Genomic DNA, 27,489 nt, shown 5'->3' on the forward strand with positions numbered 1-27,489 from the left:
GGAAAGTTACCTTTACATTTATATCGCTCAATTTGTAACGCTTCAGCGAAACAGATTGAATAGAGCCCTAGTTACCCCTTTAATGAAGGATATGGGAGAATGAGGAGGGCTGAAACATAATAACAATAATATAACATAATATAGCAGATTTAAGCAGTGGAATTACCATTGCAGATGAGATGAGGAGAGGGGAGGAATGATCAATAGGGCGGCAGGTAGCTTAGTGGTTAAGAGCGTTGTGCCAGTAACCGAAAGGTCGCTGGTTGTAATCCCCGACCCGACTAGGTGAAAAATCTGTCGATGTGCCCTTGAGCAAGGCACTTAACCCTAATTGCTCCTGTAAATCGCTCTGGATAAGAGCGTCTGCTAAATGACTAAAATTTAAAATGTACACTCTCTAAGCATTGTTCTGACACATGTCCATGTGGAGAGTCTTGCGTCAGTATAGAATAGCTACTGCATTACAAGTGTTTATTATCCACAAAATGCCAGAAAATATCTATTTTATTACCCCTTTTATTTGTTTCCCAAACTCAGGGAGCGCACGTTTTGTTTTTTACCCTAGCACTACACAGCTGATTCAAATAATCAAAGCTTGATGATGGGTTGATTATTTGAATCAGTTGTGTAGTCCTATGGCAAAAACCAAAACGTCCACCCCTTGGGGTCCCCAGGACTGAGTTTGGGAAACGCTGCCCTAGTACCAAGTTAACACTGTTTTGTAGTAATCCACAGATAGGAGTACAAGGCCTTGTTTGTTGGTGAACCCACTTACCGTCCATACGGGCCACTGACTGCACAATATCGTACAATGTTGATCAAAATCTGTTTGACTGTCAGACTAGGAAGATATCTGTTTGTTTACTGTGATTGAACTGATTAAAGGAGAAAATCTGCAATTCAAACAATATCAAAGCAGCCACCACGCCACCGTTTTGGTAAACAGCTGAGGGATGGGGCTGGAGAAATGTAACCACTCTCAAATTCATAGACAGAGCTATGGATGCACAACTGACGATCCATGATATCAACATGATAGTTTGGACAATGTTTTGAGGCTACAGTATACAGTCGTGGTCAAAAGTTTTGAGAATGACACAAATATACATTTTCACAAAGTCTGCTGCCTCAGTTTTTATGATGGCAATTTGCATATACTCCAGAATGTTATGAAGAGTGATCTGATGAATTGCAATTAATTGCAAAGTTCCTCTTTGCCATGACAATGAACTTAATCCCCCAAAAACATTTCCACTGCATTTCATCCCTGCCACAAAAGGACCAGCTGACATCATGTCAGTGATTCTCTCGTTAACACAGGTGAGAGTGTTGATGAGGACAAGGCTGGAGATCACTCTGTCATGCTGATTGAGTTAGAATAACAGACTGGAAGCTTTACAAGGAGGGTGGTGCTTGAAATATTGTTCTTCCTCTGTTAACCATGGTTACCTGCAAGGAAACACGTGCCGCCATCATTGCTTTGCACAAAAAGGGCTTCACAGGCAAGGATATTGCTGCTAGTAAGATTGCACCTAAATCAACCATTTATCAGATCATCAAGAACTTCAAGGAGAGAGGTTCAATTGTTGTGAAGAAGGCTTCAGGGCGCCCAAGAAAGTCCAGCAAGCGCCAGGACCGTCTCCTAAAGTTGATTCAGCTGCGGGATCGGGGCACCACCAGTGCAGAGCTTGCTCAGGAATGGCAGCAGGCAGGTATGAGTGCATCTGCATGCACAGTGAGGCAAAGACTTTTGGAGGATGGCCTGGTGTCAAGAAGGGCAGCGTGAGGAAGCCACTTTCCAGGAAAAACATCAGGGGACAGACTGATATTCTGCAAAAGGTACAGGGATTGGACTGCCGAGGACTGGGGTAAAGTCATTTTCTCTGATGAATCCCCTTTCCGATTGTTTGGGGCATCCGGGAAAAAGCTTGTCCGGAGAAGACAAGGTGAGCGCTACCATCAGTCCTGTGTCATGCCAACAGTAAAGCATCCTGAGACCATTCATGTGTGGGGTTGCTTCTCAGCCAAGGAGTGGGCTCACTCACAATTTTGCCTAAGAACACAGCCATGAATAAAGAATGGTACCATAACATCCTCCGAGAGCAACTTCTCCCAACCATCCAAGAACAGTTTGGTGACGAACAATGCCTTTTCCAGCATGATGGAGCACCTTGCCATAAGGCAAAAGTGATAACTAAGTGGCTCGGGGAACAAAACATCGACATTTTGGGTCCATGGCCAGGAAACTCCCCAGACCTTAATCCCATTGAGAACTTGTGGTTAATCCTCAAGAGGCGGGTGGACAAACAAAAACCCACAAAGCTTTGATTATGCAAGAATGGGCTGCCATCAGTCAGGATGTGGCCCAGAAGTTAATTGATAGCATGCCAGGGCGGATTGCAGAGGTCTTGAAAAAGAAGGGTCAACACTGCAAATATTGACTCTTTGCATAAACTTAATGTAATTGTCAATAAAAGCCGTTGACACTTATGGAATGCTTGTAATTATACTTCAGTATACCATAGTAACATCTGACAAAAATATCTAAAAACACTGAAGCAGCAAACTTTGTGAAGACCAATACTTGTGTCATTCTCAAAACCTTTGACCACGACTGTACAGTGTTTGTTTACAAAAGAAGGAGTAAAACAAGCTTATATATTGGCTTCTGATGGGGTACGACAGTTGAACTAAGCTCATCTCGCATTTATAGTTATATTCTTCAAGAATCAATGGGTATATATCACTAAAAGTCAAAAACACCTGCACTGTGAGATTCCTGTCCAACCTGACTGTCACTAAAAACACCTGCACTGTGAGATTCCTATTCAACCTGACTGTCACTAAAAACACCTGCACTGTGAGATTCCTGTCCAACCTGTCACTAAAAACACCTGCACTGTGAGATTCCTATTCAACCTGACTGTCACTAAAAACACCTGCACTGTGAGATTCCTGTCCAACCTGACTGTCACTAAAAATACCTGCACTGTGAGATTCCTGTCCACTCACTGAGCTGAAGCACTATCATACAACCATCTCACTTACTGCGCCCCCACTCCCCTGTAAACCCCTTTTAAACAAAACAGATATTATGTAAATATTATTAATTGCCTTCCTAAAGCCCCTAGGATGAGAGAGAGAGAGAGAATGAGAGAATGAGAGAGGGAGCTGAGAGAGCGAGAGAGAGAGCTGAGAGAGAGAGAGAGAGAGAGAGAGAGAGAGAGAGAGAGAGAGAGAGAGAGAGAGAGAGAGAGAGAGAGAGAGAGAGAGAGAGAGAGAGAGAGAGAGAGAGAGAATGAGAGAGAGAGCTGAGAGAGAGAGAGAGAGAGAGAGAGAGAGAGAGAGAGAGAGAGAGAGAGAGAGAGAGAGAGAGAGAGAGAGAGAGAGAGAGAGAGAGAGAGAGAGAGAGTTCTCTCAATGAGCAATTTGGAAATTATACGGCCGGCTAAACTGTCACTATTGTTCTCAATGTAATTGTCAATAAAACCCTTTGACACTTATGGAATGCTTATAATTATACTTCAGTATACCACGGCCTACAGTAGTTCTGTGCATACATGGTGACGCTACATCTTAATGTCTTAGACGTACAGTACCGTGTTCCCTTTAGGGTTCTGTTCAGTGTTCCCATCTTTAGCACTTTGGGTTTCTGATAAAGCGCTTTATAAATAATGCATACTGTATTATTATTATTATTATTAGTAGTAGTTGTAATAGTAGCAGTAGCAGTAGTAGTAGCAGTAGTAGTAGTAGTAGTAGTAGTAGTAACAGTAGTAGTAGTAGCAGCAGCAGTAGTAGTAGCAGCAGTAGTAGTAGAGCAGTAGTAGTAGCAGTAGCAGTAGTAGTAGTAGTAGTAGCAGCAGTAGCAGCAGCAGTAGCAGTAGCAGTAGTAGTAGCAGCAGCAGTAGCAGTAGTAGCAGCAGCAGCAAGGCAGTAGCAGCAGCAGCAGCAGTAGCAGTAGCAGTAGTAGTAGCAGCAGTAGCAGCAGCAGCAGTAGCAGCAGCAGCAGCAGCAGTGCAGCAGCAGTAGCAGCAGCAGTAGCAGTAGCAGCAGTAGCAGCAGCAGTAGTAGCAGCAGCAGCAGTAGCAGCAGCAGCAGTAGTAGTAGCAGCAGCAGTAGTAGCAGCAGTAGTAGCAGTAGCAGCAGTAGCAGTAGCAGCAGCAGTAGTAGCAGCAGCAGTAGCAGTAGCAGCAGTAGCAGTAGCAGTAGTAGCAGTGTTAGTAGCAGCAGCAGTAGCAGCGGCAGTAGCAGCAGCAGTAGCAGTAGGGTAGTGGCAGCAGCAGTAGCAGTAGCAGTAGTAGCAGTAGCAGCAGCAGTAGTAGCAGTAGCAGTGGCAGCAGCAGCAGTAGTAGCAGTAGCAGCAGTAGTAGTAGTAGTAGTAGTAGTAGCAGTAGTAGCAGTAGTAGTAGTAGTAGTAGTATTAGTAACAGTAATAGTAGCAGTTTAAAGCCTATATACAGTGTAACAGTTTGATGACATAGCCAGGCCAGGGTGCTGTGGTGTCCAGGTTTGTTGTGTTTTTTTCCTTAACCCCTCCCTCTCAGATATTGACCAATGGAATAAGGTGATTGAGCAGCTGGGCACGCCTGCACCAGAGTTTATGAAGAAGCTGCAGCCCACAGTCCGTAACTATGTAGAGAACAGGCCCAAATTCGCAGGCCTCACCTTCCCCAAGCTCTTCCCCGACTGCCTCTTTCCCGCAGATTCAGAGCACAACAAACTCAAAGGTGAGTCAATGAAGTGGCTGTCCTGTTCTGTCCTGTTCTGTCCTGTTCTGTCCTGTCCTGTTCTGTCCTGTTCTGTCATGTTCTGTCCTGTTCTGTCCTGTTCTGTCCTGTTCTGTCCTGTTCTGTTCTGTCCTGTTCTATTCTGTCCTGTTCTGTCCTGTCCTGTTCTGTCATGTTCTGTCCTGTTCTGTTCTGTCATGTTCTGTCCTGTTCTGTCCTGTTCTGTCCTGTTCTATTCTGTCCTGTTCTATTCTGTCCTGTTCTATTCTGTCCTGTTCTGTCCTGTTCTGTCCTGTTCTGTCCTGTTCTGTTCTGTTCTGTTCTGTTCTGTTCTGTCCTGTCCTGTCCTGTCCTGTCCTGTCCTGTCCTATTCTATTCTATTCTATTCTGTCCTGTCCTGTCCTGTCCTGTCCTGTCCTGTCCTGTCCTGTCCTGTCCTATTCTATTCTATTCTGTTCTGTTCTGTTCTGTTCTGTTCTGTCCTGTCCTGTCCTGTCCTGTCCTGTCCTGTCCTGTCCTGTCCTGTCCTGTCCTGTCCTGTCCTGTCCTGTCCTGTCCTATTCTATTCTATTCTATTCTGTTCTATTCTGTTCTGTTCTGTTCTGTTCTGTTCTATTATTTTCAAGAAGGCATTGTGCAGCATGTGTGTGGAGACTGTGGAGATTATTTGTGTCTGTGAGTGTTGTACACAGTGTGTCAATGTGTCTGTGAGTGTTGTACACAGTGTGTCAATGTGTCTGTGAGTGTTGTACACAGTGTGTCAATGTGTCTGTGAGTGTTGTACACAGTGTGTCAATGTGTCTGTGAGTGCTGTACACAGTGTGTCAATGTGTCTGTGAGTGCTGTACACAGTGTGTCAATGTGACTGTGTGATAAAGGCATATATATTTTATATGGTAGTAATCTCATCAAACTGAACTAGCTTTTGGCTCACGGGGGGCAGAATAGGTGAAGTGATGTACTGTAGCTGAAATTGACTAGGGTGACAGTCACTCCCTTTGGTGAAATTCATTTAGAGGAAGAGGGTTTAAACCAAGACATCATCCACTACCTTTCCATCTACATTTCCAGAGAAATCAAATTAATCATATCATGGTATTCCCAATAAGTATTCCTACAGGAGGCTACCAGAGAAAATAGATTACAAAATCCCAAGAGGATATCCTTAATAGGCTATATCTGAAGAAGACAGATTTCCCCCAAAGTTAATGAAATCTACCTGGCACTGCTGCTACATCAAAGCCATGCAGTATGTCTGGGAAGGAAATTCACAGGAATCTGTCAGTTTCCTCCTGCCTCCTGCTGCCTCCTGCCTCCTATCTCCTGCCTCCTGCCTCCTGTCTCCTGCCTCCTGTTTCCTGCCTCCTGCCTCCTATCTCCTGCCTCCTGTCTCCTGCCTCCTGTCTCCTGTCTCCTGCCTCCTATCTCCTGCCTCCTGTCTCCTGCCTCCTGCCTCCTATCTCCTGCCTCCTGTCTCCTGTCTCCTGCCTCCTGCCTCCTGTCTCCTGCCTCCTGTCTCCTGCTAGCTCATGTGTCCTGTCTCCTGCCTCCTGTCTCCTGCCTCCTGTCTCCTGCCTCCTGCCTCCTGTCTCCTGCCTCCTGTCTCCTGCCTCCTGCCTCCTGCCTCCTATCTCCTGCCTCCTGTCTCCTGCCTCCTGTCTCCTGTCTCCTGCCTCCTGTCTCCTGTCTCCTGCCTCCTATCTCCTGCCTCCTGTCTCCTGCCTCATGCCTCCTGTCTCCTGCTAGCTCAAGTGTCCTGTCTCCTGCCTCCTATCTCCTGCCTCCTGTCTCCTGCCTCCTGTCTCCTGTCTCCTGCCTCCTGTCTCCTGTCTCCTGCCTCCTATCTCCTGCCTCCTGTCTCCTGCCTCATGCCTCCTGTCTCCTGCTAGCTCAAGTGTCCTGTCTCCTGCCTCCTGTCTCCTGCCTCCTGTCTCCTGCCTCCTGTCTCCTGCCTCTTGTCTCCTGCCTCCTGTCTCCTGCCTCGTGCCTCCTGTCTCCTGTCTCCTGTCTCCTGCCTCCTATTTCCTGCTGCCTCCTGCCTCCTGCCTCCTGCGGCCTGCCTGCTACCGCCTACCTCCTGCCTGCTGACTGCCTGATCCCTGCAGAGTGACTGTGTTAGAGCCGTGTTACAGTGACTGTGTTAGAGCCGTGTTACAGTGACTGTGTTAGAGCCGTGTTACAGTGACTGTGTTAGAGCTGTGTTACAGTGACTGTGTTAGAGCTGTGTTACAGTGACTGTGTTAGAGCCGTGTTACAGTGACTGTGTTAGAGCCGTGTTACAGTGACTGTGTTAGAGCCGTGTTACAGTGACTGTGTTAGAGCCGTGTTACAGTGACTGTGTTAGAGCCGTGTTACAGTGACTGTGTTAGAGCCGTGTTACAGTGACTGTGTTAGAACCGTGTTACAGTGACTGTGTTGAGCCGTGTTACAGTGACTGTGTTAGAGCCGTGTTACAGTGACTGTGTTAGAGACCGTGTTACAGTGACTGTGTTAGAGCCGTGTTACAGTGACTGTGTTAGAGCCGTGTTACAGTGACTGTGTTAGAGCCGTGTTACAGTGACTGTGTTAGAGCCCGTGTTACAGTGACTGTGTTAGAGCCGTGTTACAGTGACTGTGTTAGAGCCATGTTACAGTGACTGTGTTAGAGCCGTGTTACAGTGACTGTGTTAGAGCGTGTTACAGGATGTGTAGAGTGTGTTACAGTGACTGTGTTAGAGCCGTGTTACAGTGACTGTGTTAGAGCCGTGTTACAGTGACTGTGTTAGAGCCGGTTACAGTGACTGTGTTAGAGCCGTGTTACAGTGACTGTGTTAGAGCCGTTTACAGTGACTGTGTTAGAGCTGTATTACAGTGACTGTGTTAGAGCCGTGTTACAGTGACTGTGTTAGAGCCGTGTTACAGTGACTGTGTTAGACTATGTTACAGTGACTGTGTTAGAGCCGTGTTACAGTGACTGTGTTAGAGCCGTGTTACAGTGACTGTGTTAGAGCCGTGTTACAGTGACTGTGTTAGAGCTGTGTTACAGTGACTGTGTTAGAGCTCGTGTTACAGTGACTGTGTTAGAGCCGTGTTACAGTGACTGTGTTAGAGCCGTGTTACAGTGACTGTGTTAGAGCCGTGTTACAGTGACTGTGTTAGAGCCGTGTTACAGTGACTGTGTTAGAGCCGTGTTACAGTGACTGTGTTAGAGCCGTGTTACAGTGACTGTGTTAGAGCCGTGTTACAGTGACTGTGTTAGAGCCGTGTTACAGTGACTGTGTTAGAGCCGTGTTACAGTGACTGTGTTAGAGCCGTGTTACAGTGACTGTGTTAGAGCGCGTGTTACAGTGACTGTGTTAGAGCCGTGTTACAGTGACTGTGTTAGAGCCGTGTTACAGTGACTGTGTTAGAGCTGTGTTACAGTGACTGTGTTAGAGCCGTGTTACAGTGACTGTGTTAGAGCCGTGTTACAGTGACTGTGTTAGAGCCGTGTTACAGTGACTGTGTTAGAGCTGTGTTACAGTGACTGTGTTAGAGCCGTGTTACAGTGACTGTGTTAGAGCCGTGTTACAGTGACTGTGTTAGAGCCGTGTTACAGTGACTGTGTTAGAGCCGTGTTACAGTGACTGTGTTAGAGCTGTGTTACAGTGACTGTGTTAGAGCCGTGTTACAGTGACTGTGTTAGAGCTGTGTTACAGTGACTGTGTTAGAGCTGTGTTACAGTGACTGTGTTAGGAGCCGTGTTACAGTGACTGTGTTAGAGCCGTGTTACAGTGACTGTGTTAGAGCCGTGTTACAGTGACTGTAAGAGCTGTGTACTGACTGTGTTAGAGCCGTGTTACAGTGACTGTGTTAGAGCTGTGTTACAGTGACTGTGTTAGAGCCGTGTTACAGTGACTGTGTTAGAGCCGTGTTACAGTGACTGTGTTAGGAGCTGTGTTACAGTGACTGTGTTAGAGCCGTGTTACAGTGACTGTGTTAGAGCCGTGTTACAGTGACTGTGTTAGAGCTGTGTTACAGTGACTGTGTTAGAGCCGTGTTACAGTGACTGTGTTAGAGCTGTGTTACAGTGACTGTGTTAGAGCCGTGTTACAGTGACTGTGTTAGAGCCGTGTTACAGTGACTGTGTTAGAGCTGTGTTACAGTGACTGTGTTAGAGCTGTGTTACAGTGACTGTGTTAGAGCCGTGTTACAGTGACTGTGTTAGAGCCGTGTTACAGTGACTGTGTTAGAGCTGTGTTACAGTGACTGTGTTAGAGCTGTGTTACAGTGACTGTGTTAGAGCTGTGTTACAGTGACTGTGTTAGAGCTGTGTTACAGTGACTGTGTTAGAGCCGTGTTACAGTGACTGTGTTAGAGCTGTGTTACAGTGACTGTGTTAGAGCTGTGTTACAGTGACTGTGTTAGAGCTGTGTTACAGTGACTGTGTTAGAGCCGCAGTGTTACAGTGACTGTGTTAGAGCCGTGTTACAGTGACTGTGTTAGAGCCGTGTTACAGTGACTGTGTTAGAGCCGTGTTACAGTGACTGTGTTAGAGCTGTGTTACAGTGACTGTGTTAGGAGCCGTGTTACAGTGACTGTGTTAGAGCCGTGTTACAGTGACTGTGTTAGGAGCCGTGTTACAGTGACTGTGTTAGAGCCGTGTTACAGTGACTGTGTTAGAGCCGTGTTACAGTGACTGTGTTAGAGCCGTGTTACAGTGACTGTGTTAGAGCCGTGTTACAGTGACTGTGTTAGAGCCGTGTTACAGTGACTGTGTTAGAGCCGTATGTTACAGTGACTGTGTTAGAGCTGTGTTACAGTGACTGTGTTAGAGCCGTGTTACAGTGACTGTGTTAGAGCCGTGTTACAGTGACTGTGTTAGAGCCGTGTTACAGTGACTGTGTTAGAGCCGTATTACAGTGACTGTGTTAGAGCTGTGTTACAGTGACTTGTTAGAGCCGTGTTACAGTGACTGTGTTAGAGCCGTGTTACAGTGACTGTGTTAGAGCCGTGTTACAGTGACTGTGTTAGAGCCGATGTTACAGTGACTGTGTTGAGAGCCGTGTTACAGTGACTGTGTTAGAGCCGTGTTACAGTGACTGTGTTAGAGCCGTGTTACAGTGACTGTGTTAGAGCTGTGTTACAGTGACTGTGTTAGAGCCGTGTTACAGTGACTGTGTTAGAGCCGTGTTACAGTGACTGTGTTAGAGCTGTGTTACAGTGACTGTGTTAGAGCCGTGTTATAGTGACTGTGTTAGAGCTGTGTTACAGTGACTGTGTTAGAGCTGTGTTACAGTGACTGTGTTAGAGCCGTGTTACAGTGACTGTGTTAGAGCCGTGTTATAGTGACTGTGTTAGAGCTGTGTTACAGTGACTGTGTTAGAGCTGTGTTACAGTGACTGTGTTAGAGCCGTGTTACAGTGACTGTGTTAGAGCTTTGTTACAGTGACTGTGTTAGAGCTGTGTTACAGTGACTGTGTTAGAGCCGTGTTATAGTGACTGTGTTAGAGCTGTGTTACAGTGACTGTGTTAGAGCTGTGTTACAGTGACTGTGTTAGAGCTGTGTTACAGTGACTGTGTTAGAGCTGTGTTACAGTGACTGTGTTAGAGCCGTGTTACAGTGACTGTGTTAGAGCCGTAGTTACAGTGACTGTGTTAGAGCCGTGTTACAGTGACTGTGTTAGAGCCGTGTTACAGTGACTGTGTTAGAGCCGTGTTACAGTGACTGTGTTAGAGCCGTGTTACAGTGACTGTGTTAGAGCCGTGTTACAGTGACTGTGTTAGAGCCGTGTTACAGTGACTGTGTTAGAGCCGTGTTACAGTGACTGTGTTAGAGCTGTGTTACAGTGACTGTGTTAGAGCCGTGTTACAGTGACTGTGTTAGAGCCGTGTTACAGTGACTGTGTTAGAGCCGTGTTACAGTGACTGTGTTAGAGCCGTGTTACAGTGACTGTGTTAGAGCCGTGTTACAGTGACTGTGTTAGAGCCGTGTTACAGTGACTGTGTTAGAGCCGTGTTACAGTGACTGTGTTAGAGCTGTGTTACAGTGACTGTGTTAGAGAGGGAGTGTGTTAGAGAGAAACTGCATTAGAGTGACTGTGTTACACCCTTTTAACACTACTGAGCTGTGCCGAGCCAAACCGACCAGAGCTGTACTGTGCTAGCCTGGTTATGCATCCACCATAGTTACTGGAACCGTGCTGGAAAGGACAATGTGAAAATACAATATTTCAGCTGGAACAGTATACGCTTAGGGGTCGGCACGATAATGTGAAAAGGGTATGAGAGCACTGTGTACGTAGCTGTACTGTAGTCTAGGTAGGAGCCTGGGAAATCCTATTAGGAGTAAAGCTAGTGGAGCCGTGGCCTTTGGTTACACTGCATGCTGAGAGAGCTGCTATGCTAGAGATAAGGAGTGACTCAGAGGAGGGAGTGACTGAGCCGCCATTTTGGAGATTGCTATGGCTGGCCTATAGCTGCTGGCATGGTGATGCAGCACAGTGTGGGGATGGTGATGAGGGGAGTTACAGTGCAGCTCGTCTGACTGCTGCTATTTATAGTGAGTCAGACTGTCAGGGCAGGAGGGATGGAGGGTTGGTGGGAGGGATGGAGGGGCTGTGGGAGGGATGGAGGGTTGGTGGGAGGGATGGAGGGGTTGGTGGGAGGGATGGAGGGGCTGTGGGAGGGATGGAGGGTTGGTGGGAGGGATGGAGGGGCTGTGGGAGGGATGGAGGGTTGGTGGGAGGGATGGAGGGGCTGTGGGAGGGATGGAGGGTTGGTGGGAGGGATGGAGGGGCTGTGGGAGGGATGGAGGGTTGGTGGGAGGGATGGAGGGGCTGTGGGAGGGATGGAGGGTTGGTGGGAGGGATGGAGGGGCTGTGGGAGGGTTGGTGGGAGGGATGGAGGGTTGGTGGGAGGGATGGAGGGGCTGTGGGAGGGATGGAGGGGCTGGGGGAGGGATGGAGGGGCTGTGGGAGGGATGGAGGGTTGGTGGGAGGGATGGAGGGTTGGTGGGAGGGATGGAGGGTTGGTGGGAGGGATGGAGGGTTGGTGGGAGGGATGGAGGGGCTGTGGGAGGGATGGAGGGTTGGTGGGAGGGATGGAGGGGCTGTGGGAGGGATGGAGGGCTGGTGGGAGGGATGGAGGGGCTGTGGGAGGGATGGAGGGTTGGTGGGAGGATGGAGGGGGCTGTGGGAGGGATGGAGGGTTGGTGGGAGGGATGGAGGGCTGTGGGAGGGTTGGAGGGTTGGTGGGAGGGATGGAGGGTTGGTGGGAGGGATGGAGGGGCTGTGGGAGGGATGGAGGGGCTGGGGGAGGGATGGAGGGGGCTTGGGAGGGATGGAGGGTTGGTGGGAGGGATGGAGGGTTGGTGGGAGGGATGGAGGGTTGGTGGGGAGGGATGGAGGGTTGGTGGGAGGGATGGAGGGGCTGTGGGAGGGATGGAGGGTTGGTGGGAGGGATGGAGGGGGCTGTGGGAGGGATGGAGGGTTGGTGGGAGGGATGGAGGGGCTGTGGGAGGGATGGAGGGTTGGTGGGAGGGATGGAGGGGCTGTGGGAGGGATGGAGGGTTGTCGGGAGGGATGGAGGGGCTGTGGGAGGGATGGAGGGGTTGGTGGGAGGGATGGAGGGGCTGTGGGAGGGTTGGAGGGTTGGTGGGAGGGATGGAGGTTGGTGGGAGGGATGGAGGGGGCTGGAGGGAGGGATGGAGGGGCTGGGGGGAGGGATGGAGGGGGCTGTGGGAGGGATGGAGGGTTGGTGGGAAGGATGGAGGGTTGGTGGGAGGGATGGAGGGTTGGTGGGAGGGATGGAGGGTTGGTGGGAGGGATGGAGGGTTGGTGGGAGGGATGGAGGGGGCTGGTGGGAGGGATGGAGGGGCTGGGGGAGGATGGAGGGGCTGTGGGAGGGATGGAGGGTTGGTGGGAGGGATGGAGGGTTGGTGGGAGGGATGGAGGGTTGGTGGGAGGGATGGAGGGTTGGTGGGAGGGATGGAGGGTTGGTGGGAGGGATGGAGGGTTGGTGGGAGGGATGGAGGGTTGGTGGGAGGGATGGAGGGTTGTGGGAGGGATGGAGGGGCTGTGGGAGGGATGGAGGGCGGTGAGGATGGAGGGGGGTGGGAGGGATGGAGGGGTTGGTGGGAGGGATGGAGGGGTTGGTGGGAGGGATGGAGGGTTGGTGGGAGGGATGGAGGGTTGGTGGGAGGGATGGAGGGTTGGTGGGAGGGATGGAGGGTTGGTGGGAGGGATGGTGGGTTGGTGGGAGGGATGGAGGGTTGGTGGGAGGGATGGAGGTTGGTGGGAGGGATGGTGGGGCTGTGGGAGGGATGGAGGGTTGGTGGGAGGGATGGAGGGTTGGTGGGAGGGATGGGGGGTTGGTGGGAGGGATGGTGGGGCTGTGGGAGGGATGGAGGGTTGGTGGGAGGGATGGAGGGGGTGTGGGAGGGATGGTGGGGCTGTGGGAGGGATGGAGGGTTGGTGGGAGGGATGGAGGGGCTGTGGGAGGGATGGAGGGGATGGAGGGGTGGTGGGAGGGATGGAGGGTTGGTGGGAGGGATGGAGGGTTGGTGGGAGGGATGGAGGGTTGATGGGAGGGATGGTGGGGCTGTGGGAGGGATGGAGGGTTGGTGGGAGGGATGGAGGGTTGGTGGGAGGGATGGGGTTGGTGGGAGGATGGTGGGGCTGTGGGAGGGATGGAGGTTGGTGGGAGGGATGGAGGGGGCTGTGGGAGGGATGGTGGGGCTGTGGGAGGGATGGAGGGTTGGTGGGAGGGATGGAGGGGCTGGTGGGAGGGATGGAGGGAGGGATGGAGGGTTGGTGGGAGGGATGGAGGGTTAGTGGGAGGGATGGAGGGTTGGTGGGAGGGATGGAGGGTTGGTGGGAGGGATGGTGGGGCTGTGGGAGGGATGGAGGGTTGGTGGGAGGGATGGAGGGGCTGTGGGAGGGATGGAGGAGGGATGGAGGGTGGGGATGGGGGGTTGGTGGGGGGATGAGGGTGTGGAGGGATGGAGGGGCGTGGAGGATGGTGGGAGGGATGGAGGGTTGGTGGGAGGGATGGAGGGGCGTGGGAGGGATGGAGGGCTGGTGGGAGGGATGGAGGGGCGTGGGAGGGATGGAGGGTTGGTGGGAGGGATGGAGGGTTGGTGGGAGGGATGTGGGAGGGATGGAGGGTTGGTGGGAGGGATGGAGGGTTGGTGGGAGGGATGGAGGGCTGTGGGAGGGATGGTGAGGCTTGGGAGGGATGGAGGGTTGGTGGGAGGGATGGAGGGGCTGTGGGAGGGATGGAGGGTGGAGGGATGAGGGAGGGATGGAGGGTTGGTGGGAGGGATGGAGGGTTGGTGGGAGGGATGGAGGGCTGTGGGAGGGATGGAGGGGTTGGTGGGAGGGATGGAGGGTTGGTGGGAGGGATGGAGGGTTGGTGGGAGGGATGGAGGGCTGGTGGGAGGGATGGAGGGTTGGTGGGAGGGATGGAGGGGTTGGTGGGAGGGATGGAGGGTTGGTGGGAGGGATGGAGGGCTGGTGGGAGGATGGAGGGTGAGGTGGGAGGGATGGAGGGTTGGTGGGAGGGATGGAGGGGCTGTGGGAGGGATGGAGGGTGCTGTGGGAGGGATGGAGGGGCTGTGGGAGGGATGGAGGTTGGTGGGAGGGGTGGAGGGTTGGTGGGAGGGATGGAGGGTTTGGTGGGAGGGATGGAGGGGATGTGGGAGGGATGGATGGGAGGGATGGAGGGTTGGTGGGAGGGATGGAGGTTGGTGGGAGGGATGGAGGGGCTGTGGGAGGGATGGTGGGAGGGATGGAGGGTTGGTGGGAGGGATGGAGGGGCTGTGGGAGGGATGGAGGGTTGGTGGGAGGGATGGAGGGCTGGGAGGGATGGAGGGTTGGTGGGAGGGATGGAGGGCTGGTGGGAGGGATGGAGGGCTGTGGGAGGGATGGAGGGCTGTGGGAGGGATGGAGGGGCTGTGGGAGGGATGGAGGGTTGGTGGGAGGGATGGAGGGTTGGTGGGAGGGATGGTGGGTTGTGGGAGGGATGGTGGGGCTGTGGGAGGGATGGAGGGTTGTTGGGAGGGATGGAGGGGCTGTGGGAGGGATGGTGGGGCTGTGGGAGGGATGGAGGGTTGGTGGGAGGGATGGAGGGGCGGTGGGAGGGAAGGAGGGAGGGATGGAGGGTTGGTGGGGGATGGAGGGTTGGTGGGAGGGATGGAGGGTTGGTGGGAGGGATGGAGGGTTGGTGGGAGGGATGGGGGGGCTGTGGGAGGGATGGAGGGTTGGTGGGAGGGATGGAGGGTTGGTGGGAGGGATGGTGGGTTGGTGGGAGGGATGGTGGGGCTGTGGGAGGGATGGAGGGTTGGTGGGAGGGATGGAGGGGCTGTGGGAGGGATGGTGGGGCTGTGGGAGGGATGGAGGGTTGGTGGGAGGGATGGAGGGGCTGTGGGAGGGATGGAGGGAGGGATGGAGGGTTGGTGGGAGGGATGGAGGGTTGGTGGGAGGGATGGAGGGTTAGTGGGAGGGATGGAGGATTGGTGGGAGGGATGGAGGGTTGGTGGGAGGGATGGTGGGGCTGTGGGAGGGATGGAGGGTTGGTGGGAGGGATGGAGGGGCTGTGGGAGGGATGGAGGGAGGGATGGAGGGTTGGTGGGAGGGATGGAGGGGTGGTGGGAGGGATGGAGGGTTGGTGGGAGGGATGGAGGGTTGGTGGGAGGGATGGAGGGGCTGTGGGAGGGATGGTGGGAGGGATGGAGGGTTGGTGGGAGGGATGGAGGGTTGGTGGGAGGGATGGAGGGCTGTGGGGAGGGATGGAGGGTTGGTGGGAGGATGGAGGCTGGGGGGGATGGAGGGTTGGTGGGAGGGATGGAGGGTTGGTGGGAGGGATGGTGGGGCTGTGGGAGGGATGGAGGGTTGGTGGGAGGATGGAGGGGGGTGGGAGGGATGAGGTTTGGGAGGGATGGTGGGGCTGTGGGAGGGATGGAGGGTTGGTGGGAGGGATGGAGGGGTTGGTGGGAGGGATGGTGGGGCTGTGGAGGATGGAGGGTTGGATGGGAGGGATGGAGGGTTGGTGGGAGGGATGGAGGGTTGGTGGGAGGGATGGAGGGTTGGTGGGAGGGATGGAGGGTTGGTGGGAGGGATGGTGGGGCTGTGGGAGGGATGGAGGGTTGGTGGGAGGGATGGAGGGTTGGTGGGAGGGATGGAGGGTTGGTGGGAGGGATGGTGGGGCTGTGGGAGGGATGGAGGGTTGGTGGGAGGGATGGAGGGTTGGTGGGAGGGATGGTGGGGCTGTGGGAGGGATGGAGGGTTGGTGGGAGGGATGGAGGGTTGGTGGGAGGGATGGAGGGTTGGTGGGAGGGATGGAGGGGCTGTGGGAGGGATGGAGGGTTGGTGGGAGGGATGGAGGGGCTGTGGGAGGGATGGAGGGTTGGTGGGAGGGATGGAGGGTTGGTGGGAGGGATGGAGGGTTGGTGGGAGGGATGGAGGGGCTGTGGGAGGGATGGTGGGAGGGATGGAGGGTTGGTGGGGAGGGATGGAGGGGCTGTGGGAGGGATGGAGGGTTGGTGGGAGGGATGGAGGGGTTGGTGGGAGGGATGGAGGGTTGGTGGGAGGGATGGAGGGGCTGTGGGAGGGATGGTGGGAGGGATGGAGGGTTGGTGGGAGGGATGGAGGGTTGGTGGGAGGGATGGAGGGGCTGTGGGAGGGATGGAGGGTTGGTGGGAGGGATGGAGGGTTGGTGGGAGGGATGGAGGGGCTGTGGGAGGGATGGAGGGGCTGTGGGAGGGATGAGGGGCTGTGGGAGGGATGGAGGGAGGGATGGAGGGTTGGTGGGAGGGATGGAGGGGCTGTGGGAGGGATGGAGGGTTGGTGGGAGGGATGGAGGGGCTGTGGGAGGGATGGTGGGAGGGTTGGTGGGGAGGGATGGAGGGTTGGTGGGAGGGATGGAGGGGCTGTGGGAGGGATGGAGGGCTGTGGGAGGGATGGAGGGTTGGTGGGAGGGATGGAGGGGCTGTGGGAGGGATGGAGGGGCTGTGGGAGGGATGGAGGGTTGGTGGGAGGGATGGAGGGGCTGTGGGAGGGATGGAGGGGCTGTGGGAGGGATGGAGGGGCTGTGGGAGGGATGGTGGGAGTGATGGAGGGGCTGTGGGAGGGATGGAGGGTTGGTGGGAGGGATGGAGGGTTGGTGGGAGGGATGGAGGGGCTGTGGGAGGGATGGAGGGTTGGTGGGAGGGATGGAGGGGCTGTGGGAGGGATGGAGGGTTGGTGGGAGGGATGGAGGGGCTGTGGGAGGGATGGTGGGAGGGATGGAGGGGCTGTGGGAGGGATGGAGGGTTGGTGGGAGGGATGGAGGGGCTGTGGGAGGGATGGAGGGTTGGTGGGAGGGATGGAGGGGCTGTGGGGAGGGATGGTGGGAGGGATGGAGGGGCTGTGGGAGGGATGGAGGGTTGGTGGGAGGGATGGAGGGGCTGTGGGAGGGATGGAGGGTTGGTGGGAGGGATGGAAGGGCTGTGGGAGGGATGGTGGGAGGGATGGAGGGGGCTGTGGGAGGGATGGAGGGTTGGTGGGAGGGATGGAGGGGCTGTGGGAGGGATGGAGGGTTGGTGGGAGGGATGGAGGGGCTGTGGGAGGGATGGTGGGAGGGATGGAGGGGCTGTGGGAGGGATGGTGGGAGGGATGGAGGGGCTGTGGGAGGGGCTGTGGGAGGGATGGAGGGAGGGATGGAGGGGCTGTGGGAGGGGCTGTGGGAGGGATGGAGGGAGGGAGGGAGGGGCTGTGGGAGGGATGGTGGGAGGGATGGAGGGGCTGTGGGAGGGATGGAGGGGCTGTGGGAGGGATGGAGGGGCTGTGGGAGGGATGGAGGGGCTGTGGGAGGGATGGTGGGAGGGATGGAGGGGCTGTGGGATGGATGGTGGGAGGGATGGAGGGGCTGTGGGAGGGATGGGGGGGCTGTGGGAGGGATGGTGGGAGGGATGGGGGGAGGGATGGAGGGGCTGTGGGAGGGATGGTGGGAGGGATGGAGGGGCTGTGGGAGGGATGGTGGGAGGGATGGAGGGCTGTGGGAGAGATGGTGGGAGGGATGGGAGGGATGGAGGGGCTGTGGGAGGGATGGAGGGGCTGTGGGAGGGATGGAGGGGCCGTGGGAGGGATGGAGGGGCTGTGGGAGGGATGGAGGGGCTGTGGGAGGGATGGTGGGAGGGATGGAGGGGCTGTGGGAGGGATGGAGGGGCTGTGGGAGGGATGGTGGGTTGGTGGGAGGGATGGAGGGTTAAGAGTTTCGTATTGCGGCAGCGGAACTGAACAGTTTATATGTGAACAAGAGCAGGAAGCACAGATGGATTCATCATGATCATGTTTTTTTATTTTGTAAATTTGCTCCACAAATTGCATCTGAAGAAATTTGTAATTTAAGGCTAATACAAATAGTTAAAATCAATATAATGTTTAGAGTTGTAAGAGAATTCATAACTTCAGAAACAACTAGGCTACTCACAAAGCCCTCCTCTCTCTTCTGACAAAGAGATTGAATGTCTGTGTGTTGAACTATAATATTCCCTGAGTGTTAAGCCTTGACTGTGGTGCTATGGAAACAGGGGAGGGAAAATCTTAAAGGCACAGTAAACTATTGTCTCACACTATGGCTGCATCTAAAATAACACTATGCCGGCCCTAGACAAAAGTAGTGCACTACAGATGGGATAGAGTGCCATTTCGGATGCAACTTATGTTTGATAGACAGTGTGTTATTACTGATTGAGTTTCTCCATTCTCCTATTCTACTCCTTTACTCTGACCCCACTCTCTCTGTCTCCTCTCTCCTTCCTTTACTCTGACCCCACCATCTCTGTCTCCTCTCTCCTTCCTCTGACCCCACTCTCTCTGTCATCTCTCTCCTTCCTTGACTCTGACTCCACTCTCTGTCTCTCCTCACTCCTTCCTCTGACCCCACTCTCTCTCTTCTCCTTCCTTTACTCTGACCCCACTCACTCTGTCTGCTCTCTCCTTCCTTGACTCTGACCCCACACTCTCTGGCTCCTCTCTCCTTCCTTGACTCTGACCCCACTCTCTCCTTCCTTTGACCCCACTCTCTTTGCCTCCTATCTCCTTCCTCTGACCCCACTCTCTCTGTCTCCTCTCCTTCCTTAATGCTGACCCCAGTCTCTCTGTCTCCTCTCTCCTTTCTTGACTCTGACCCCACTCTCTCTGGAATTTCTCCTTCCTTTACTCTGACCCCATTCTCTCTGTCCCCTCTCTCCTTCCTTGACTCTGATCCCACTCTCTCTGTTTCCTCTCTCCTTCCTTTACTCTGACCCCACTCCCCTTTTTAATCCTCTCTCCTTCCTTGACTCTGACCCCACTCTCTCTGTTTCCTCTCTCATTCCTCTGACCCCACTCTCTCTGTCTCCCCTCTCCTTCCTTGACTCTGACCCCACTCTCTCTGTCTGCTCACTTCTTCCTTTACTCTAACCCCACTCTCTCTGTCTCCTCACTCCTTCATTTACTCTGACCCCACTGTCTCTCTACTCTCTCCTTCCTTGACTCTGACCCCACTCTCTCTGTCTCCTCTCTTCTTCCTCTGACCCCACTCTTTCTTTCTCCTCTCCTTCCTTTACTCTTACCCCACTCTCTCTGTCTCATCACTCCTTCCTTGAATCTGACCCCATTCTCTCTGGCTCCTCTCTCCTTTCTTGACTCTGACCGCACTCTCTCTGTCTCTTCTCTCTTTGCTCTGACCCCACTCTCTCTGTCTCCTCTCTCCTTCCTTGACCCTGACCCCACTCTCTCTGTCTCCTCTTCTTCCTTGACTCTGACCCCACACTCTCTGTCTCCTCTCTCCTTCCTCTGACCCCATTCTCTCTGTTTCCTCTCTGCTTCCTCTGACCCCACTCTCTCTGGCTCCTCTCTCCTTCCTTGACTCTGACCCCACTCTTTCTGTTTCCTCTCTCCTTCCTTTGACCCCACTCTCTCTGTCCCCTCTCTCCTTCCTTGTCTCTGACCCCACTCTCTCTGTCTCTTCTCTCCTTCCTTGACTCTGACCCCACTCTCTCTGTCTCCCCTCTCCTTCGTTGACTCTGACCCCACTCTCTCTGTCTCCTCTCTTCTTCCTCTGACCCCACTCTTTCTTTCTCCTCTCCTTCCTTTACTCTGACTCCACTCTCTCTGTCTCCTCTCTCCTTCCTTGACTCTGACCCCACTCTGTCTGGCTCCTCTCTCCTTCCTTTATTCTGACCCCACTCTCTCTGTCTCCCCTCTCCTTCCTTGACTCTGACCCCACCTTCTCTGTCTCCTCACTCCTTCATTTACTCTGACCCCACACTCTCTGGCTCCTCTCTCCTTCCTTGACTCTGACCCCACTCTCTCCTTCCTTTGACCCCACTCTCTTTGCCTCCTATCTCCTTCCTCTGACCCCACTCTCTCTGTCTCCTCTACTTCCTTAATGCTGACCCCAGTCTCTCTGTCTCCTCTCTCCTTTCTTGACTCTGACCCCACTCTCTCTGGAATTTCTCCTTCCTTTATTCTGACCCCATTCTCTCTGTCCCCTCTCTCTTCTTCCTGACCTCCTCTCTCCTTCCTCTGACCCCACTCTCTCTGTCTCTACTCTTCCTTGACTCTGACCCCACTCTCTCTGTCCCCTCTCTCCTTCCTTGTCTCTGACCCCACTCTCTCTGTCTCTCCTCTCCTTCCTTGACTCTGACCCCACTCTCTCTGTCTCTTCTCTCCTTCCTTTATTCTTACCCCACTCTCTCTGTCTCCTCACTCCTTCCTTGAATCTGACCCCATTCTCTCTGTCTCCTCTTTTCTTCCTCTGACCCCACTCTTTCTGTCTCCTCTCCTTCCTTTACTCTTACCCCACTCTCTCTGTCTCCTCACTCCTTCCTTGAATCTGACCCCACTCTCTCTGTCTCCTCACTCCTTCCTTAAATCTGACCCCATTCTCTCTGTCTCCTCTCTCCTCCCTCTGACCCCACTCTATCTGTCTCCTCTCTCCTTCCTTGACTCTGACCCCACTCTCTCTGTCTCCTCTCTCCTTCCTTGACCCTGACCCCACTCTCTCTGTCTCCTCTTCTTCCTTGACTCTGACCCCACTCTCTCTGTCTCCTCTTCTTCCTTGACTCTGACCCCACACTCTCTGTATCCTCTCTCCTTCCTTTGACCCCACTCTCTCTGTCTCCTCTCCTTCCTTTATTCTGACCCCACTCTCTCTCCCCTCTCTCCTTCCTTGACTCAGACCCCACTCTCTCTGTCCCCTCTCTCCTTCCTTTACTCTGACCCCACTCTCTCTGACTCCTCTCTCCTTCCTTTACTCTGACCCCACTCTCTCTGTCCCCTCTCTCCTTCCTTTACTCTGACTCCACTCTCTCTGACTCCTCTCTCCTTCCTTTACTCTGACCCCACTCTCTCTGTCCCCTCTCTCCTTCCTTTACTCTGACCCCACTCTCTCTGTCCCCTCTCTCCTTCCTTTACTCTGACCCCACTCTCTCTGTCTCCTCTCTCCTTCCTTTACTCTAATGCTTCTTTCTCTCTGCTTCTCTCTGTCTCCACAGCCAGCCAGGCCAGAGACCTGTTGTGTAAGATGTTGATTATTGATCCAGCCAAGCGGATACAAGTTGACGAAGCCTTACAGCATCCATACATCAACGTTTGGTACGACCCAGCCGAGGTGGAGGCGGTGAGTAGGAGGAGTCTGTAGCTAGAAGTCTCTGGCAGCCTTATCAATTAGTAGCCCTAACTCCATCCTATAGATCGGTACTTGTTTAGTTTGGGCTGTTTACATCTGCCTTGTGTTTTTGTATTTGTGGTGTGTAGATATATCGGTAAATGGGACAGCTTTCTTTTTATGTTAAATTCCCCTCTCATAATGGTTACTATAGAAACCATCCAGAGAAACATTTCTGTTGTTGTTGTTGTTTAGTTTAGTTCGCATCTCATAATATACATGTTTTTTTCACCCCTGCATGTTCTTCATGGTTTGACCTTTTATGGCTACCCCTTTACCCACCACAGCTGGCACCACATCTGGCATTAGGTAGTCATGGAAACATATTATACGCATGTTACTGACGATCATGTACTGTAGAGACATCCCAGTGTGCTCAACTGGTCGTTTTCCCCATAGAAATACATACTATGGTTTCTACTTCTATGGTTTTACCTGCTGGAATGTGCTCGATTCCTCAAATAGGACACAGATACAATACACTGTCTCACTGCTGCTCACTGCTTTGGGAGAATACAGTACAGTTCATTCTCATCCAGGAGCTTGTGCTATAAGGATAGCTCTTACTGGATCATGTAGCAGGCATTTCTTAAGGTGTGCTGGTTATGTGGTTTAAGTGTAGTCATTCCCTCTTAAATACCTTCATCACCGTGGGGTGATAGTGAGTTCGGGGGAAAAAAGCTGTTTGCAGCCTGTCTCTTACTTGATGAAGACTTTAGATGCAATTCACACCAAGTAGGCCTATCTGCTTATGCATAACGCAATACAGTGTGGCATGGCCTTCTCTGAACTGTAAACCCAGTGAAGCAGACAGAACTGGGGTGCTGTATGAGAAGGTCACCTCTCTGTTAGCCTGCAACCCAAACGGATACAATCTGTTCCCAATAGCGAAATGTAGTATATTGGTATATTAGTTTGGATTTCAGCGTACGACTTTATATGAAAGAGGTGTGCAAGTATACAGTATCAAAGACTCTCACCAAGATCAATCAAATATACAGTATCAAAGACTCTCAACAAGATCAATTAGGTCGATTTTAATCAAGTTTATTTTAATTTTCTTATTTGCGATAAATTACACACCTTCACTATAATATCTATGTTTGACAGTTTGAATATACATTTTTTATATAATATTGTGTAATATGTACATTTCATTTGTAGCATGTCTCATTCTTTTGTGAAAACATACATTTTAGTTAATCAAAGCAAAAATGACCAAAAAGTGACATCTTACTGTTATATGATGATGGTATATTATATGTTGTTGTATAGATGTGATATATAGATTATATTGGCCATCTATGGCATTACAATCTCCCTGAAACCAATGTACTGTTTTTTCCCCTCTTTATTGTTTATTTCATGCTGATGAAGGCCAGGGATCTCGTCCAAATATCAATGGTAAATAAAAACCGACTTACATCAAGAGAAATATATCTCCTATACAGCATTACAAACATGATATGACCACATATGACCAGATATGACCACACATGACCAGATATGACCACATATGACCACATATGACCACATATGACCACACATGACCAGATATGACCACATATGACCAGATATGACCACACATGACCAGATATGACCACATATGACCAGATATGACCAGATATGACCACATATGACCAGATATGACCACATATGACCAGATATGACCACATATGACCACACATATGACCAGATATGACCAGATATGACCAGATATGACCACATATGACCACACATATGACCAGATATGACCAGATATGACCAGATATGACCAGATATGACCACATATGACCACACATATGACTAGATATGACCAGATATGACCAGATATGACCAGATATGACCACACATATGACCAGATATGACCAGATATGACCAGATATGACCAGATATGACCACATATGACCACATATGACCACACATGACCAGATATGACCACATATGACCACATATGACCACATATGACCACATATGACCAGATATGACCAGATATGACCAGATATGACCACACATATGACCAGATATGACCAGATATGACCAGATATGACCAGATATGACCACATATGACCACACATGACCACACATGACCAGATATGACCACATATGACCACATATGACCACACATGACCAGAAATGACCAGATATGACCACACATGACCAGATATGACCACATATGACCACATATGACCACATATGACCACATATGACCACACATGACCAGATATGACCACATATGACCAGATATGACCACACATGACCAGATATGACCACACATGACCAGATATGACCACATATGACCACATATGACCACATATGACCACACATGACCAGATATGACCAGATATGACCACATATGACCACACATGACCAGATATGACCAGATATGACCAGATATGACCAGATATGACCACATATGACCACATATGACCACATATGACCACATATGGCTTTACAAAACTGTACCACATGTATTTGGGGGCAGGAAAACAAAACCCCATCTTCAGCAGTTTTTCACTGACCAAAATTGAGAAATGTGTCATATACACTCTTAGAAGTAAAAGCGCTACCTAGAACCATAAAGGGTTCTTCGGCTGTCCCTGTAGGAGAATAGCACGTTTGGTTCTAGGAGTGTATAGAATGGAGAGCATTAGAAACATGATATAACCAGATATGACCAATGTTGCACTATCCTAAGGAACCCTCATACCTCAGACAAAAAATATATATATTGTTGTCTATCGACAATGACAAGCCACCAGGGTCTGACAACTTGGGTGGAAAATTACTGAGGATGATAGCGGACAATATTGCCACTCCTATTTGTCACCTCTTCAATCTAAGCCTACAGAAAATGGTGTGCCCTCAGGCCTGGAGGGAAGCCAAAGTCATTCCACAACACAAGAATAGCAAAGCACCCTTTACTGCCTCAAACAGCTGACCAATCAGCTGACGAGATACAATTCTATTTCACAGTAAACAAATTATCAACAGACTTTAGCACGCCTATAGGGAAGGGCACTCAACATGTATGGCATATGTGTTATGGCTTTACATCCCCTGCTATATCATGGATCGAGAGTTACCCATCTAACAGAACACAGAGGGTATTCTTTAATGAAAGCCTCTCCAACATAATCCAGGTTGAGTCGGGCATTCCCCAGGGCAGCTGTCTAGGCCCCTTACTTTTTTCAATCTTTACTAATGACACTGCCACTGGCTCTGAGTAAAGACTGTGTGTATATGTATGCTGATGGCTCAACACTATGCAAGTCAACTACTACAGCAAGTGAAATCACTGCAATACTTAACAAAGAGCTGCAGTCAGTTTTAGAATGTGTGGCAAGAAATAAGCTAGTCCTAAATGTATCAAAAACTAAAATAATTATATTTGGGACAAATCATTCACTAAACCCTAAACCTCAACTAAATCTTGTAATGAATAATGTGGAAATTCAGCAAGTTGAGGTGACTAAACTGCTTGGAGTAACCCTGGATTGTAAACGGTCGTGGTCAAAACATATTGATGCAACGGTAGCTAAGATGGGGAGAAGTCTGTCCGTAATAAAGCGCTGCTCTGCTTTCTTGACATCGCTATCAACAAAACAAGTCCTACAGGCCCTAGTTTTGTCTCACCTGGACTACTGCCCAGTTACATGGTCAAGTGCCACAAAAAGGGACATAGGCAAATTACAGTTGGACCAGAACAGAGCAGCACGGCTGGCCCTTAAACGTACACAGAGAGCTAACATCAATGAAATGCATGTCAATCTCTCCTGGCTCAAAGTGGTGGAGAGATTGACTGCATCAGTAGTTGTCTTTGTGAGAGGTATTGACATGTTGAAAGCAAAGAGCTGTCTGTTTAAACGACTAGCACACAGCTGACACCCATGCATACCCCACAAGACATGCCACCAGAGGTTTCTTTACAGTCCCCAAGTCCAGAACAGACTATGGGAGGTGCACAGTACTACATAGAACCATGACTACATGGAACTCTATTCCACATCATGTAACTCATGCAAGCAGTAAAATCAGATTAAAAACCCCCAGATGAAAGTACACCTTATGGAACAGCTGGGACTGTGGGGAGACACACACAGACACAAACAGGTATACGCACACACATGCTAACACACACTCTTGCATGTACATTAATATTGTTATATTGCTGTATTATGGATTTTTGTATTGTAGATATGTTGTGGTAGAGTAGTGTGTAGTAATGTGTGATGTGCTGTTTTTTATTTTGTATGTAGCTGCTTTAATCCTGTTTGGACCCCGTTAAGACTAGCAGCAGCTAATGGGGATCCGTAATAAATACTCAAATACAAAGTCAATGCAGAGAAGATGTGACAGGATGTATGTGTGCTGTGCATGTCTATGTGGCTTTCTCCTCACTAATAGGAAGCAATATACCGTCTGGCTGCATCCATGAATACGGGAGCCATTTTTTCACTGTAGAAGTATGAGTTGATGTGACGATGAAACTGCAGGAAACCATGCTGTAGCCTGCTGTACTCTGTCACATCTGGACAGAACGTCTATGCTGTCTTATTACAATCTTAAAATGTGTGAAAAATCTTATAGATTTGATGAATGGGTTCGTAACACACCTCCTAAATATTCAAGTTGTTTCATCCTCCCCCACGGGGGGGCCAGTATGAATAATCTGTGCACTCACTAATTGTAAGTCGCTCTGGATAAGAGCGTCTGCTAAATGACTGAAATGTCAATTGGATCGCTAAAACAATGTTGTAGGCATACGCTCAAATTAATATGCCATTTAGCAGACGCTTTTATCCAAAGCGACTTACAGTCATGCGTGCGTACATTTTTACGTATGGGTGGTCCCGGGGATCGAACCCACTACCCTGGCGTTACAAGCGCCATGCTCTACCAGCTGAGCTACAGAGCGTAGTGTATTGGACACATGCAGCATGTACAGTACCTCAAGATACTGCTGAACTTTGCTCAGGCTCACCCTTTCACTTTGATTGATTGGTGTTCTTCTCAACAACCACCCGTCTCGTGACAAATACTGAGTCCTTGGAAGCAGCATGCAATGCCATAGCCCAGTAGTGCACGTACAGATAGACCTCTTAATTAACCTACTTCCAAGGTCACATCATGAATGTGATTTTATAACATGTCTCGTCAAAAAATCTTCATAACATTTGACAGACGGATAGGGAAGGAGACGATAGTGTTAGAGTTGAGGGTAGCTGGAGGAGTACTGAGGAGATAAACATAATTGACAGGTGTCAGTCAGTCAGTTGATGTCTGGTAGGCTGACAAGCCTATTAGTATGTTACATACAACAACACAGTCAGATGGAATAGTGGGAGGGGGCTGGACTGTACGCTCTACAAGTTATATATATATATTATTATTATTATTACATCCACAGAGGAGTTGTTGTCCTTATGCCTGTCAATCATCTAATGATAAAGGAAAACTACAGTAGATCATCTTGGTTGTGCAGAGATTCATTCTCATGAGAGTGGCATTGATTTGTAAAATAGTGTAAAATATATCCTAGAATCATCCCAACCCACCCCTGTACCTAAAATATCTTACCATTCTTTGTTCTCATCATTATCTCTGTTCTACCTTTACCTGTCCTATACTATAGGCCTGTCATATACTCCTGTCCTATACTATACTCCTGTCCTATACTATACTCCTGTTCTATACTATACTCCTGTCCTATACTATACTCATGTCATCTACACCTGTCCTATACTATACTCCTGTCCTTTACTCCTGTCCTATACTATACTCCTGTCCTATACTATACTCCTGTCCTATACCCCTGTCCTATACTATACCCCTGTCCTATACTCTACTCCTGTCCTATACTCTACTCCTGTCCTATACTATACTCCTGTCCTATACTATACCCCTGTCCTATACTATACTCCTGTCCTATACTATACCCCTGTCCTATACTATACCCCTGTCCTATACTATACTCCTGTCCTATACTATACCCCTGTCCTATACTATACTCCTGTCCTATACTCTACTCCTGTCCTATACTCTACTCCTGTCCTATACTATACTCCTGTCCTATACTATACCCCTGTCCTATACTATACTCCTG

The 27,489-nt window shown here is 50.7% G+C and overlaps 1 protein-coding gene across 9 annotated transcripts in view; it reads left to right on the forward strand.

Annotated features, from left to right (window-relative positions):
* Positions 1–27,489, forward strand: part of mapk10 (mitogen-activated protein kinase 10) — a 129,464-nt gene that overhangs the window by 75,795 nt on the left and 26,180 nt on the right. For 7 of the 9 annotated variants that reach the window (XM_041885342.2, XM_041885348.2, XM_041885349.2 and 4 more), the window contains exons 9-11: positions 4,548–4,730; positions 21,211–21,335; positions 22,761–22,787. In XM_041885342.2, the coding sequence (XP_041741276.1) occupies positions 4,548–4,730; positions 21,211–21,335; positions 22,761–22,787 (335 nt within the window). The remainder of the gene's footprint in view (positions 1–4,547; positions 4,731–21,210; positions 21,336–22,760; positions 22,788–27,489) is intronic. The other 2 variants (XM_041885344.2, XM_041885343.2) reach the window with 1 other exon arrangement.

Source organism: Coregonus clupeaformis, chromosome 9 (genome assembly GCF_020615455.1).
Source record: "Coregonus clupeaformis isolate EN_2021a chromosome 9, ASM2061545v1, whole genome shotgun sequence".
NCBI classification, from domain to species: domain Eukaryota; kingdom Metazoa; phylum Chordata; class Actinopteri; order Salmoniformes; family Salmonidae; genus Coregonus; species Coregonus clupeaformis.